Consider the following 17,171-nt stretch of genomic DNA (forward strand, 5'->3'; position numbering starts at 1 on the left):
CTGCTATCCAGCACCCACCTCCTAAGAAGCAAGGTATTCCAGATGATTTGTTTGTCAGGACACAGAAATCCACTCCATCCACCCCATCGGTTTGAAAAGGCAAGTAAGGGAGTCCGTTGTCAGTAAAATTCTGGTTAATAGCCATCAGACCCAATTGGTTTGAGTTGTTACGGAGCTTAGTACCAAGTGCCCAATCACTACCATACACTTGGCTTCCATCAAGGAACGAGGTGAGAATGTTAATTTGCTCACGTACAGGAGATCCAGGAACGCACACAGGAGCTGAACGGAAAAGTGGAATACAGTCACTCTGATTACGAATCCTGGGATCATTTGGTGGAATCTGCAAAGATAGATAATGCATAAGAAATCTGATCTGTGTGTATATAAATACATTACATATATTAATGTGCGTGTAGCACTGACTACACATATTTTAGTGTAAATCCATCTCCAGTATAATATTTCCTGTAAAAAGCAAACAACATTATTACAACAATGTTACATCTTATACATGTGACTGCTGCTATACAACACAACAGATTCTAGCGATGCTTATAGCTTTACCAGCAGCTTCAGATGTTTAATGGGAGGAAAACATCACTCATGGGAGAGTGATCTAAGATTAAGACAAAAAAAGACCAGAAGGTAAATAGATAGAAAGGATGGTGTGAGAGATAGGAAAGGTAATATTAAAATGATTAAGCTATGAAATATGACAGAGCTCTCAAAATTACCCACAAACTTAAAGGGACATTGTATTGTAAAACTGGTTTCCCATTAATGTATTACCAAAGACTTGTTATATCAGCTGCAGAGTATAAACTAGATCAGAAATTGCTCCTTTATGTTTATTTTTTTAAATTAAATAGAGCTATTTGCTCATCGAAAACACATCTCATTTAGTTGGATTGAGCTTGCAGAAAGAACAGACATTCTTATCTTGCATATTTCTCTTTACACACATGCCTCCTTATCTTATCTCTTTGTCTATACACAAAGGCTGATATTAAAGAGTAATTAAAGGTTAACATTTTAATATTTGTCATTTCCATGCACTCACCCCACTGGGCTGGTGCTGATTCATATAAAAGTATTCATATTTTTTGTATAGGGGTCGGTTTTAACAGGCAAAGGACTCACTTCCATTGATCCGCAATTGGGTTTTTGCAAGGTTGCAAAATGAAAAATATGCTGTCGGAAGCAATTACGCTTATTGACAGCTTCCGATTGCATGTTATACAAAATTACATACGCTTATTGACAGCTTCCGATGGCATGTTATACAAAATTACCAAAAAGTAGGTGTAAAAGAGGAAACATTTGCTTTTTTGAGGCCTAGTTCCCATTGAAATATTAATGTTTGCAAATAATACAAGTGTTTCACTTTTGAAATAGATTGTTATATGTAATATTTAGTGATGGCTCATGTATAGGAATAGTTGCAGTTATATTCTTATGTAAATATCAATATGTATTTACATATAAAAATATATTCAAGCACATATATCCAAAATTCCAACTAGACCTATGCCTAGGGAAGCACAAAATATTACATGTATCAATAAATTGTTAAATATAATTAAAAAAAAGTAGTTTCATTAAATAAAACATTTTTTATTTTATGTTGTAATGTATTAAATGTATCTTTATTTTTGTTTCTTTCTAGAAGTGATCACAGATAACGAGTGCAGACGTTAAACGTACATTTTATAGTGTAAGGTCGGGTTACTATAACAACAAATTTGTTTGGATTTTTGAGAAATCCAACTTCGGACACCTACACAAAAAGAGTGACTGCACGCACTGCGCAAAATATTTCAATGGAATCATGGACCTAAAATGGAGCCATTAACTACTTTTGGCTGTCAGCCACTTTGGTAGCTTACGACTCCATTTGTATGAACTGAATGGAAACAAGCTCAAAATATGCTATTTAAAATGTCAAAATAAAGATAAAGGAGCTGTTTGAAAATTATTTAATACACTCTAGAAAGTAAAATGAATCATTGGGAACATATTAAAGGGGAGATACTTTTACAGTACACTGTCTCTTTAAAAGGACCCTAGTCAAAAACATTGTCATGCTTATGAACAAGTTTATTTATCTAAGAAAATGTAACACCTGTTCAAATTTAAATTGAAAGTAATACAGAAGTATACCTCATACAAATGCCAACTGACTTATAAAGACAAATCCCACCACTCTATTGGTGGCGAGGGACACACCTATGTAAGCTTGACAACAAATGTTTGTATAACCAAGATAAGAATATGTATTTTTCAAAAAAACTTTTTTTTTATTTCTTTTTTAAATAACGTGATTATTCTTTTTTTTTTATTTATTTATTTATTTCTTTATTTTTATTGAGGTTCATTTCAAGGCAAACAAATAGCAGTTGTCAATACACAATATAAAGAGAAAATAATTACAGAGTACGCTACAGATCAGATAAATGTACTGTATAGTTAGATGACAAGTTACACTTTCAATACAAACAATATTTGCCGCTCACACTATATACCTACTGTATGGTTTAAGCGGCCACTCGTGGACCACATAATGTTGCAGTAAACATAATATGTAGTAGGTAAACATAGATGTGAGGGAGCCATTCTTGGACCCCAAGTGACAGTGATAACATCTGGTAGTTGAAAACATGCGAATGGGGTATCTGTCCCTATGGTTGCTAAGTAAACTGTATGGAGAGGGGGGTTAAGGCTAATATATATATATATATATATATATATATATATATATATATATATATATATATATATATATATATATATAAAATATTAAAATCTCGATTTAATAGAAAATATATTATGTATCTACTGTCCAAGCCCACAGGGTGGGGGCTAGAGGCAATATGTATCTGGAGAGAAAGCGTGTCTGACCCGCTGTATCGGCCGCAGACAGCAGGACAGAGAAATAGAAAAAAAATATGCTTACCTATGGGTGTCAGGTAAAGACCTGATTGTAGACATACAGTACCTTTGATGTTAAATCACCCAGTTAGCCTCTACATAAAATTAATTTACAGTGAGATATGTAACAACTAGGGATGGGCGAATGTGTAAATTTCCGAATTCGAATGTTAGAACGAATGTTATTACCGAAATTCGAATTACAAATCCGAATGTTGATACGAACTAATATTCCTAAAAATTCTATAATCGATGCTATTTACAGTTTTCGAATGTCACGTTCGAATTCAAATGTTTATAATTAGATTATATTTAACAAATACTATTCAGAAGTTCAATAGTTCATGTGGTAGGGAATCTAGTAAATTGATACATAATAGATACAAATATATCAATTTGAATGTTTCTATTTCGATCGAATATTGCATAATTCGAATATTACATTTAAAGAAAGCATTATAAATACTATTACAAACATATAAATTCAAATTTTTCGAATTTGAATATTGCATAATTCGAATATTACATTTAAATAAAGCATTTTAGAAAAACTATTACAAATATATAAATTCTATTTTTTCGAATTCGAATATTGCATAATTCAAATATTACATTTAAATAAAGCATTATAGAAATACTATTACAAATATATAAATTCAAATTTTTTGAATTTGAATAGTGCATAATTCAAATATTACATTTAAAGAAAGCATTAGAAATATTATTACAAATATATAAATTAAAATTTTTCTAAACGAATATTTTCGAATGTAATCGTAATATTTGAAACCAAACATTAAAATATCGAATGTTAGAATGTTATGTAAACATTTGAAATTCATTTCGAACGAACGAATGTGTTAAAATTTGTTTCATTTTTCGAATGTTGCGAAACATTCGCCCATCCCTAGTAACAACAACCCAGCACATCTGCTCATAGACCTCCAATGGTCAAATCATTTAGGTAACTGGCATAGAATACTTAGGGATAAGAGTCCATTTGACAGATAGCTCTTGCTTAGCATATGGTTAACATTACTGTATATACTTATGAATGTGTAAAAGTATTAGTTAAACTTAGGGTTGGATCCCCTCCTTGTAAATCTCAATTTTAGTCATATTAAGTGCCTAGTGTGATCTTAAATGTGAACCTTTTAACTGGAGTAACTAGGGACAAAACAAGCAGTGAAATAGAGGCAATTAACCAAACATTTGTCTTGGTGGACTATGCCGTCAAATAATGGTAGACCTGTATTTTTCACAGTCTTAGCCCACCCCAGACAGTCTCTGGTCACAGAACGAATCCAACAGGAGCAATTCATAACATGAAAAATTATAACTACAAGGCTATAGATTTGGTCTACAGATACAAGCTCACTTTGAACTAATATTAACTACTGCTTAAGATAGTAGTGAGTGCAGTATGAATTATCAAGTGGGCTTAGTAACCTTATTAGAATATTTAACCCACTCCACTGCAATCGCATAAGGTAATCTTCCAGCAAAGTCTGTAAGTCACAAATGGTGCTAAAATGTCTCAGCACAAGATGTAAAGGTTTTTAACTGACAGTAGGGCTGTTGGGAAAGCAAAAGGGCATCGCTCCATATACCTTCTCCTGCAGATGTCGCTGTCTCTGGCTCTATGCATAGAGGGGTAGCAGCTGGTAGTAAAGTGTATGGAAGCTCGGCCGTGATGCGCTGTTTGGATAGAACGGCTCCAAAACTCAATAAGTTTAAAGTTAGTAGTTGCTTGTCACCTTTGGCTCGGGGTTGACGGCAAGCTTCATTTTCAGATGCTGTAGATTTCACAACCACTTGATTGGAAATAGGAGTTGACCAACTTGTTGTACAGCAGTTGTAAGACTTTAGTACAGCTTCAGATTCCTCTATGTATCCATAGATCTCGCTTTCCATATTGTCCAGCTCCAATGGGAGATAATCGTTGCTGTGAATTGCATGTCTAGGTTTCAGATTGCTCCCTTGCACATTTTGCATTTGAATAGGCTTTGTGGGAGCGGAATCTCTGGTATTTTGAAACGCCATTTGTAGCGACTGTTCAAAGGCAGTTTGATAGTGATCCAGCAAATAGCTCAGTTCCGCTAATATGCATTTAGCAGTCTCCATCATGGGCTTACACGATCTCTCTTATGTAGGTAGCTGTAATAAAGATAAAATAACTCCTTTCTTACCCCGATTAGTGATATAGGGAATGTTTAGCAGTATCCTACGGGATATTACTGCTCTATCACGACAGAGTCACACATGTGGCCTGCCGGGGGGTTATGTAGTAGTCTGCAGCCTTTGTGACATTCCGGTAGGCTGAATAATGCATCAAATCCAACAATAGTGATGTTGTTCAAAGGAGCTTTCTCTACTGTAAAGGATTTCATATTAGACAATGATCGATTGAGTAGGTAAAGGTGGTTTATGTGCAGATTGGTGTTCAGAGTTTGAGCAGTAGACAGTCTTGTGACCTATCATGGCCACCGCCCGAAAGTTCTCTCCCCAAAAAACTAATGTAATATATTTTGAAGTAAATAAAAGAAAACATGAGTACTATATAAACTTAATTGTAATGATGATGCAGGCATGCACATATTGCTGCATAGGATTTTTACAATGTTTTCCTAAGGGAACTTTATTTTAGTATATATTCCTGAAGCCTGTGAAAATCTCTTCTTTTTTGCCTGATATTTCCTTTCATACTTCTTAATTGCATCATCTCAGTCAATTAATTTATTATTTGTTCGGGACCGGAAAACGTTTGGATTTTGGAATAGTTTGATTTAGGAATTTATATACAGGGAGTGTAGAATTATTAGGCAAATTAGTATTTTGACCACATCATCCTCTTTATGCATGTTGTCTTACTCCAAGCTGTATAGGCTCGAAAGCCTACTACCAATTAAGCATATTAGGTGATGTGCATCTCTGTAATGAGAAGGGGTGTGGTCTAATGACATCAACACCCTATATCAGGTGTGCATAATTATTAGGCAACTTCTTTTCCTTTGGCAAAATGGGTCAAAAGAAGGACTTGACAGGCTCAGAAAAGTCAAAAATAGTGAGATATCTTGCAGAGGGATGCAGCACTCTTAAAATTGCAAAGCTTCTGAAGCGTGATCATCGAACAATCAAGCGTTTCATTCAAAATAGTCAACAGGGTCGCAAGAAGCGTGTGGAAAAACCAAGGCGCAAAATAACTGCCCATGAACTGAGAAAAGTCAAGCGTGCAGCTGCCAAGATGCCACTTGCCACCAGTTTGGCCATATTTCAGAGCTGCAACATCACTGGAGTGCCCAAAAGCACAAGGTGTGCAATACTCAGAGACATGGCCAAGGTAAGAAAGGCTGAAAGACGACCACCACTGAACAAGACACACAAGCTGAAACGTCAAGACTGGGCCAAGAAATATCTCAAGACTGATTTTTCTAAGGTTTTATGGACTGATGAAATGAGAGTGAGTCTTGATGGGCCAGATGGATGGGCCCGTGGCTGGATTGGTAAAGGGTAGAGAGCTCCAGTCCGACTCAGACGCCAGCAAGGTGGAGGTGGAGTACTGGTTTGGGCTGGTATCATCAAAGATGAGCTTGTGGGGCCTTTTCGGGTTGAGGATGGAGTCAAGCTCAACTCCCAGTCCTACTGCCAGTTTCTGGAAGACACCTTCTTCAAGCAGTGGTACAGGAAGAAGTCTGCATCCTTCAAGAAAAACATGATTTTCATGCAGGACAATGCTCCATCACACGCGTCCAAGTACTCCACAGCGTGGCTGGCAAGAAAGGGTATAAAAGAAGAAAATCTAATGACATGGCCTCCTTGTTCACCTGATCTGAACCCCATTGAGAACCTGTGGTCCATCATCAAATGTGAGATTTACAAGGAGGGTAAACAGTACACCTCTCTGAACAGTGTCTGGGAGGCTGTGGTTGCTGCTGCACGCAATGTTGATGGTGAACAGATCAAAACACTGACAGAATCCATGGATGGCAGGCTTTTGAGTGTCCTTGCAAAGAAAGGTGGCTATATTGGTCACTGATTTGTTTTTGTTTTGTTTTTGAATGTCAGAAATGTATATTTGTGAATGTTGAGATGTTATATTGGTTTCACTGGTAAAAATAAATAATTGAAATGGGTATATATTTGTTTTTTGTTAAGTTGCCTAATAATTATGCACAGTAATAGTCACCTGCACACACAGATATCCCCCTAAAATAGCTAAAACTAAAAACAAACTAAAAACTACTTCCAAAAATATTCAGCTTTGATATTAATGAGTTTTTTGGGTTCATTGAGAACATGGTTGTTGTTCAATAATAAAATTATTCCTCAAAAATACAACTTGCCTAATAATTCTGCACTCCCTGTATTTACTTCTGTAAAAAGGGACAGTTTGTAGAGGGGGAATTTGGGTAAACAACATCTTATATAATTTAAGTAATATTTATATGTCATAATACAGATTATACATTCAACCTAAAGGTAGTTTTATATTATTTGTAATACTTTAATTTATATAGTATCATCAGAACAATAGTATAATACTGCAATCAGAAAGTTAATAGATTTTGTTCTAAATAAATATAGACTAGAATTTGCATTTTAGAACACAAAAAGCAAACCAAAGATGCAAGTAGAGAAGACTGCAACGTACTGGTGGGAAAAATGGTAATTTTTAATAATTTTATTTAAAAAAAAAAATATTAATGAAAATGTCTGGATTTTTATATAATTACCATTTTATTCCCTTTAAAGAGACATGAAATCCATTTTTTTAATGATTCAGAATGAGCATAACATTTTAAACAATTTTCCAATTTACTTCTTTGATTCCAATTAAATTGTTTTATTCTATTGATATCCTTTGTTGAAGGAGCTGCAGTGCACTACAAGGAGCTAGCTGAACAAACTGGGTGATCCAATGACAAGAGGCATATATGTGCAACTACGAATCAGCAGCTAGCTCCCAGTAGTGCATTGCTGCTCCTGAGCCTACCTAGAAATGCTTTTTAACAAAGGGTACCAAGAAAATGAGGCAAATTAAATAATAGGAGTAAATTGGAAAGTTGTTTAAAATTGTACGCTTATCTAAACTATGAATTAAATTTCATGTACTTTAGAGATAATGTTACATACTACGGAGCCCATTTACCAAGCTCTGTAGGGAGCTTGTGGGCCTGTGTTTCTGGCAAGTCTTCAGACTCGCCAGAAACAGCAGTTATGAAACAGTGGTCTAAAGACCGCTGCTCCATAACCCTGTCCGCCTGCTCTGAGCAGGCGGACAGGAATCGCCAGAAATCAACCCGATCGAGTACGATCGGGTTGATTGACACCCCCTGCTGGCGGCCGATTGGCCGCAAGTCTGCAGGGGGCGGCGTTGCACCAGCAGCTCTTGTGAGCTGCTGGTGCAATGCTGAATACGGAGAGCGTATTGCTCTCCGCATTCAAAGAGGTCTTGCGGACCTGACCCGCAGTGTCGGATCAGGTCCGCAAGACCTTTCTTAAATAGGGGCCTACATGTGTATGAAAGATTAACACTTAAAAACATTAAAATATTTTTTGGGCTGAAAAAGGCTAAGTATATATTGTTTAAATGTAAAATAAAACAAATAGGTAGTACATGATCATGTGCAACTAAGTCCTGGGACTCTACTGCTCACTTGCTGATAGCACACAACTCTCACAGAAAAAAATGTTTTTACTCAGTACAGGAACAACCATTTTTCAAAACAAAAACAAAGCACTGTATTACATTCTTTTTAGACAGAACAGAGATACACCTAGATTACGAGTTTTGCTTTCCGGTTTTAACACTGAAAAAATGGCAGTTTCAGCGTAAAAACCGTAATGCAGCCATTACAAGTCTTGTCGGTATAGCTGTACCGCAAGCATTTTAGCCTGTAACGCAACGTAAGTCCCGCACTCAAAAAAATGACGTCTTTGCATAGGATTTTCATAGTGCTGCCATTACAAGTTTTGCGGTAAGGCTAAAATGCTTGCATTACAGCCTATACCGACACGATCCGTTCTGCAATCTGAGACCAGTAGTTATGAGTTGTGTGCAACAAAAATGTTTCACAAAACTCATAACTAAAATGTTACAAAGTACATGAACACCCATAAACTACCTATTAACCCCTAAACTGAGGCCCTCCCGCATCGCAAACACTATAATAAAGTTATTAACCCCTAATCTGCCGCTTCCAACATCGCCGCCACTAATAAAATGTATTAACCCCTATTCCCCCACACCCCAACATCGCCCACACTATAATAAAGATATTAACCCCTATTCCCCCACTCCCCGACATTGAAGCCACTAAATAAAGTTATTAACCCCTAAACCTCTGGGCTCCCACATCATTGCCACTAAATAAACCTATTAACCCCTAAACCGCCAACCCCCCACATCACAAAAAACTAAATTAAACTATTAACCCCTAAACCTAACATTCCCCTAACTTTATATTAAAATAAAAACTTACCTGCGAAATTAAAAAAACCTAAGTTTAAACTAACATTACTATTATACTAAAATTAAAATAACTATCAATTAAATAAATTAAATTACACGTTAAAAAAACTAACAAAACTAAAAAAATTAATTCTACAATTAAAAAAAATAAAAAAAAACTGAATTACAAAAAATAAAAAACACTAAATTACGAAAAATAACAAACGAAATTATCCAAAATTAAAACAATTACACCTAATCTAATAGCCCTATAAAAATACCCCCCCCCCAAATAAAAAAATACCCTAGCCTACAATAAACTACCAATAACCCTTAAAAGGGCCTTCTGTAGGGCATTGCCCTAAAGAAATCAGCTCTTTTCCCTGAAAAAAAGACCCCCCCGACAGTAAAACCCACCACCCAACCAACCAACCCCCCAAAATAAAAAAACTAACTCTAACAAAAACCTAAGCTACCCATTGCCCTGAAAATGGCATTTGTATGGGCATTGCCCTTAAAAGGGCATTAAGCTCTTTTTCTTGCCTTTAAAAACCCACTAAAAAAAAACCTAACACTAACCCCCGACGATCCACTTACAGTTTCTGAAGTCTGGACATCCAGGCAGTGAAGTCTTCATCCAGGCGGCGAGGTCTTCATCCATCCAGGCAGCTTCCTCTATCTTCATCCAGGAGGCATCTTCTATCTTCATCCCGGTGGCACAGAGTGGGTCCATCCTGAAGAAATCTGGCGCGGAGCATCCTCTTCATACGGTCGCCATGGTATACTGAATCTTCAATGCAAGGGAGCCTTTTCAAAATGGCGTCCCTTGCATTCTTTTTGGCTGATTTGATTTTTGAAATTCAAATCAGCCAATAGGATGAGAGCTACTAAAATCCTATTGGCTGTTCAAATCAGCCAATAGGATGAGAGCTACTGAAATTCTATTGGCTATTCAAATCAGCCAATAGAATTTCAGTAGCTCTCATCCTATTGGCTGATTTGAATTTCAAAAATCAAATCAGCCAATAGGAATGCAAGGGACGCCATTTTGAAAAGACTCCCTTGCATTGAAGATTCAGTATACCGCGGCGACCGCATGAAGAGGATGCTCCGTGCTGGATGTCTTCAGGATGGACCAGCTCCGCGCCGCCAAGACGAAGATAGAAGATGCCGCCTGGATGAAGATAGAGGACGCCGCCTGGATGGATGAAGACCTTGCCGTCTGGATGAAGACTTCTCGCCGCCTGGATGTCCGGACTTCAGAAACTGTAAGTGGATGGTCAGGGGTTAATGTTAGGTTTTGTTAAACTTTTTTGGGGTAGGTTTTTTTTTTAGATTAGGGTTTAAGCTTTTCTTAAAAGAGCTAAATGCCCTTTTCAGGGCAAGAAAAAGAGCTGAAGGACCTTTTAAGGGCAATGCCCAAACAAATACCCTTTTCAGGGCAATGGGTAGCTTAGGTTTTTGTTAGAGTTAGGTTTTTTATTTTGAGGCGTTGGTTGGGTGGTGGGTTTTACTGTTGGGGGGTCTTTGTATTTTTTTCAGGGAAAATAGCTGATTTCTTTAGGGCAATGCCCTACAAAAGGTCCTTTTAAGGGCTATTGGTAGTTTATTGTAGGCTAGGGTATTTTTTTTATTTTGGGGGGGCTTTTTTATTTTTATAGGGCTATTAGATTAGGTGTAATTGTTTTTATTTTGGATAATTTCGTTTGTTATTTTTTGTAATTTAGTGTTTTTTTATTTTTTGTAATTTAGTATTTTTTTATTTTTTGTAATTGTAGATTTAATTTTTTAGTAGTGTTTGTTTTTTTTAATGTGTAATTTAATTTATCTAATTGATAGTTATTTTAATTTTAGTATAATAGTAATGTTAGTTTAATTTATAGTTTAAACTTAGGTTTTTTTTAATTTTCCGGGTAAGTTTTTATTTATTTTAAGATAGGGATCTTGTAATTTTAATATAAAGTTAGGGGGTTGTTAGGTTTAGGGGTTAATAGTTTAATTTAGTTTTTTACGATGTGGGGGGCTGGCAGTTAAAGGGGTTAATAGGTTTATTTAGTGACAGTGATGTGGGAGGCTAGAGGTTTAGGGGTTAATAACTTTATTATAGTGGCGGCGATATCGGGAGCGGCAGATTAGGGGTTAATAAATTTATTTCAGTGGCGCCGATACTGGGGGTGGCAGATTAGGGGTGTTTAGACTTGGGGTTTATGTCAGGGTGTTAGGGTTAAACATAACTTTTTTTCCCCCTTAGACATCAATGGGGTTGCGTTACGGATCTTTTCATTCCGCGCTTCAGGTGTTAGGTTTTTTTCTAATACCTTCTCCCCATTGATGTCTATGGGGGAAGCGTGCACGAGCACGTCAAAGCAGCGCTTGGATTTTGTGCGGTATGGAGCTCATCATCACCATATCACATGCACAAGGCGGCTTTTCAAAAACTCGTAATGGCAGCAATATGAAGGGTGAAATAACGCAACTTTTGTTGCGTTCATTTCACACCCTCTATAGCGCAAAACTTGTAATCTAGTTGAAAGTGTTTTGTTATCATGCCACTTTAAGTAAATTGTTGTTACTTACCCCCAGAGGGAAGCAGGGCTGCTCTCGGACACATGTGTGGTCACAGTCCAGGCCTTCAAGAAATGTTGACCGTGCTGGGGTCTCAGGAGAGAGATCAAGGTCGTGGTCTGTCCACTGACCAAACTGCATGAACATAAGGGACCTTTCGCTATCTATAGTCAAATTCTCATTAGGGAAACGGACAAGCGAATTGGATACTGCACGTGACTGTGAAATTAAGGGAGAGCATATATTACAGATTTGCTATAAGGAAAGATTAGTTTAACATTATTCATTATTATTACTAATTAACATTGTTGCTCTGTTAGCTTACTGGCAAAAAACTTTTTTTTTTTCCTGCTCAGAACTTTATAAAGTATTTTGCTCTTTGTATTTACTAAGACTTATAGGTAATTCTATGAAAGGGACAAATACCTTGAAATGTTTATATAAACTGTTTAGTTTTGCAAAATTAAACAACTTTGCAATATATTTTTATATTATTTATTTTGCTCCCTTTTCATGTAATTTAACTCTGAAAATTGAGCAATGTCTAACCCTCAGACCTTGAAATGCATATGCTGACTTCTCAAGGCTATAACCCTGCTACAAGACTGTCACTACTTCGCTTTAAATAATAACAATTGCAAAAAAACAATTTAGTTTTTACTACCTTTATGACTGTGATTAGCTATGTTGTCTGCAGACTTAAACCCGGAAATATGTATGTCCACAAATACACACATACATATATACACATATAAACACATAAATAAATATGTATACAGTCCACATATAGAAACATATATGTATATATAGATAGATAGATAGATAGATAGATAGATAGATAGATAGATATATAGATAGATAGATAGATAGATGATAGATAGATAGATAGATAGATAGATAGATAGATATAAATATAGATATGTACATATGTATACACTTTTGAGCCCTTACTAGTCATATTATATTTATACATATATGTATAATATATATATATTATATATATTCATATAGATATATTGTTATAGATATATATTTTACAAAAGAAATAATCAGAAATATTTAGAAATATCTGTTTAAAAATAAAAAGAACATAAAAAATAAAAAGTATTCCTAATGGCTTTCGCTTTAGTGCAGTTGGTCTAGCGCAATAACTAACTAGTGTCAGGTTAGCGATAACTAAAAGGCATTTCTTCAGTGCACTCCATAGAAGTCTATAGGGAGAAGGAGTTACCACAATCGCGATATCCGAAGTTATCGCACCTGAGTGTTTTCCTAGTGCGCTACCTTTATACTTTCAACTTGTAATACGTGTGCTAATGCAGTCGCACTCATTTTTTGCTTTGAGCACAGTTAGCGCTTGAGCGGGGGGGGGGGGGGATGTTGTACCACTTGTAATCTGGTACTAAGACTAGGCTGATATTCTATAGCAACACAACAGAAATCTCTTGTGATTACAAAGTGTTTACTGTCCCTTTAAAAAGCCTTTAGAAAAAAAAAACATTGTGACATGAATAAATAATTTTACTATTTTGGTCATTGTTTGTTTGTTTTTTTATTCAATTTCCTCTATGGACCTGGAAACTCTTTTTTAGATTCAGCAATCCATTTTTATACAGAACTTCTGCACTTGCAAGCACCAAAGACATACTGTACATATAATGTCTCTAGACCTTGATTAAACACCCTGATTATGGACTGAAATGTAATAGCTTGATATGTAGCCAATTGTATCACTGTGTTCTCTTACACTTATTACTATTTCTACAATTTTATATTTGGTTATATTCTAGTTGCTTAGTTTATTGTATATAACTATATAAAAACATTTATTTTATTGCATATACAAAACAGTGCATGCAGGGGATGATGCAGTTATTGTTACACCTAGATCATTCATTCCATTTTGCCAACATAAGAATACCTGGCATTTGATAGATCATATATCTAGTGGCATGTAATTGCCTGAAACAAGGACATTTTGTACTGCCTACAAGCCTATTATTACAATTCTAAAATGAGTGTGTGTGCTGCATGAGTGAGTGCCGGCTATTTGCTGTGAAATTGTATAATTTTAAATAGATTGATAGATAGATATATAGATAGATAGATAGATAGATAGATAGATAGATAGATATAGATGATGGACTGACAGACAGATAGATAGATAGATAGATAGATAGATAGATAGATAGATAGATAGATAGATGATGGACTGACAGACATATAGATAGATAGATAGATAGATAGATAGATAGATAGATAGATAGATAATAGGTGGGTAGATAGGTAGGTAGATAGATAGACAGACAGATAGATAATAGGTAGATAGATATATAGATAGATAGGTAGGTAGGTAGATAGATGATAGATAGATAGATAGATAGATAGATAGATAGATAGATAGATAGATAGATAGATACTGTAGATAGATAGATACATATATGTATACTGTACATACCCCCAAGATTAAGATAATTAAGGGAGGGGTATGTGTATTCTAAAGGCAGGGCTTTACCATATTTCCAAACTGGGACATAAACAAAGAAAAGGGAAACAGCACAGCCAACCTCCCATTTCTATATATAAGTAAACATCTGAACACATATAATTGCAGTGTTGCTTTTAGATACAATCATTTTTGTGAACACTATGTAGAAACCCAGCAATGGAAAAAGCAGGCACATTATCCCCAGAAGTGCGGCTTTATTACCAAGAGCAGTGTTAGAGTTTTCTATGAGGTGACATGTTGTAATTAAAGCTGGCAGAAATGTAAGATAATGTATATCAGTAATGTCAAAGTTAAATTTGTATGATTCAGATAAAAGATTACAAAGTACTTCTCTTATCTCATTTGCTTTGTTCCTTTGATATCCACTGTTGAAAAACATACCTAGGTATTCTCAGGAGCAGCAAAGCATTATTAGAAGCTAGATGCTGATTGGTAGCTCCCAGTAGTTCCACAAAGGAAACAAAGAGAATGTAGCAAATTTGATAATAAAAGTAAATTGGAAAGTTGTTTAAATGTATATGTTCTATCTGAATCATGAAAGGAAACATTGTGGGTTTCATGTCCCTTTACAGTGAATGTCAATTTTGATGCTAAAGTGCCCGGTTTTTAAAAATTTGATTAAAAACAGGGGCACTTTAAATGATCAAAATTTACATTTCACTCCTGTTGAGAAAAAAATACTTACCTTTTAATTTTCACAGCAGCTCCAGCTTCCTCCGCCCGTCGCAAAGCCTATTCCTGGGTCTAAAATGAGGAACCCGGCTTCCTCCAATCACGGCGTTGAATCAGACACTGATTCCCCCGGGGGGAAGCCGTGATTGGAGGATGACCTATCCATCATTTCTGACGTCATAAATGGCTTGCAACGACCGGAGGAAGCTGGAGCTACTGTGAAGATTAAAAGGTATTTTTTTTTTCTCAACAGGAGTGAAATGTAAATTTTGATGAATTAAAGTGCCCCTGTTTTTAATCAAATTTTTAAAAACCGGGGACTATAGCATCAAAATTGACATTCACTTTAAGGAGTTCCATAGGTCCAAAATGTAGGGTGCTATAGAAAATGATTTAAAAATGACTCTACGGAGAATTAACAGTCAAGGAAAACAAAGTAGGAGAATGGGGTACAGATATAAAAAATGAGAATGAAAAATAAATAGAATGAATTAATACATTTAATTATTTCACTGAACTTTCAGTAAACAGAAAGAATTTATACCAGGGCTGAAAAAAAATCACTAAGAGAATTATTACCAAGGGTAGCCGGAAACCATTGATTGGCCGCTCTAGCGTCCAACCACGTGGAAGGGTGGTGCCGTCTTCATATTCAGCTGGCAGCAAACGTGTAAACCCAGTGTTGGAAGCACCAAGGAGAGGGTTCCTCCTACAAACAGTAATTGTCATTAAATGTGACAAGTATTTTAATGGTATCATTTAATATATCACTTTCCACCTACAGTAAGACAATACAAAGCCCTTTATAGCAGTGTTTCTCAACCACGGTCCTCAAGTAACCCTAACAGCCCAGATTTTCATTATAGCTGAACTAAAGCACGGGTGAAACAATCAGCTGATGCTACATGTGTGGGAATCCTCTATCTAGGGTCTTCAAACGGATAAATCTAGACATGTCATAGCTTGTGTATATGAAGTCCCAGATCTGATTATCATCTGGGAACCTTAATAACTCTAGTTCAGCCTTTGTACTAAGCATTTTATATATATATATATATATATATATATATATATATATATATATATATATATATATATATATATTATAGGTTAAAATAGGCACCTAAATGATTATCAGAGCTCCTAACAATACTGTACTTATACTGCAACACTCCATCCATGTGTCTGCCCAACTCCAACACCCAGATCACCCAGACTCTACCTAAGCCTCCCGGTTCCAAAATATAATAATAGGGGGGGGGGTTAAGATTAATTTTAGCACCTCATAACCCTGTCCCCTTATTCAGGGTGTTTTTATTTTCTGCACAGCATTGCTTCTTGCAACCATAGTGTACTTAAACTATGTATAGGGCTGCACTGTTCAGCTGTTGTAGCCCCTGACTGGCTTCATGAAATAACACTGCTTGTAATTAAAAATAAAATAATGTCCTTGTCAATAAATGAATCTTTGAATATATCAAATTAAGAATAACAAACCACCATTCATTTAAAATGCACATATCGCAGAGCAGAAATATAGCATAAAGACACTCTTAAACCATCTTGGGCCAAAATTCAAAGAAATTAAATTTGGGCATTTGCATTTAGTTATGTATTATTTATGGATTATGTGCATTAAAAAGTTTACTGGATCTGTGCACACTACCCCTAGTGATATTAATGTTGAATACACTTGGTTTACTTCTCTAAATATAATTAGTGCACATTTAGAGCACACCTTTTGTTATACAGTGAGCGGTAGATTGTACATTTTGCAGTACTTGATCAGTCAGGCAAGGGCCTTCTCTGAAGGAAACCCTAGACAGCTGCCTTGCTTGCCCTGAAAAGTTTGTCTTTCTCTATATACCCCCAGTAGACACAACTGTTGAAATAGTGCTGACTTACCTGTTATTGCATTGTCCTGTAATTGTCCGATAGGGGCTTTCCTGACAAGCCTTTGGAAGATTCTGGTAAGCACAGCCAGTCACCTTATAAATACCATCCAACTGTCCAGCTGTCAGAATATCTGAAGGACAACATTCT

The 17,171-nt window shown here is 35.8% G+C and overlaps 1 protein-coding gene across 1 annotated transcript in view; it reads right to left on the minus strand.

Moving 5' to 3' along the window:
- The window catches only part of LOC128653168 (eosinophil peroxidase), a 37,945-nt gene that overhangs the window by 14,828 nt on the left and 5,946 nt on the right, over window positions 1-17,171 (minus strand). The window contains exons 4-7 of the mRNA XM_053706296.1: window positions 17,034-17,154; window positions 15,708-15,837; window positions 11,960-12,166; window positions 19-343 (exon numbers count right to left, since the gene is read on the minus strand). Of these exons, the coding sequence (XP_053562271.1) occupies window positions 19-343; window positions 11,960-12,166; window positions 15,708-15,837; window positions 17,034-17,154 (783 nt within the window). The remainder of the gene's footprint in view (window positions 1-18; window positions 344-11,959; window positions 12,167-15,707; window positions 15,838-17,033; window positions 17,155-17,171) is intronic.

This window comes from Bombina bombina, chromosome 3, assembly GCF_027579735.1.
Source record: "Bombina bombina isolate aBomBom1 chromosome 3, aBomBom1.pri, whole genome shotgun sequence".
Classification (NCBI taxonomy): domain Eukaryota; kingdom Metazoa; phylum Chordata; class Amphibia; order Anura; family Bombinatoridae; genus Bombina; species Bombina bombina.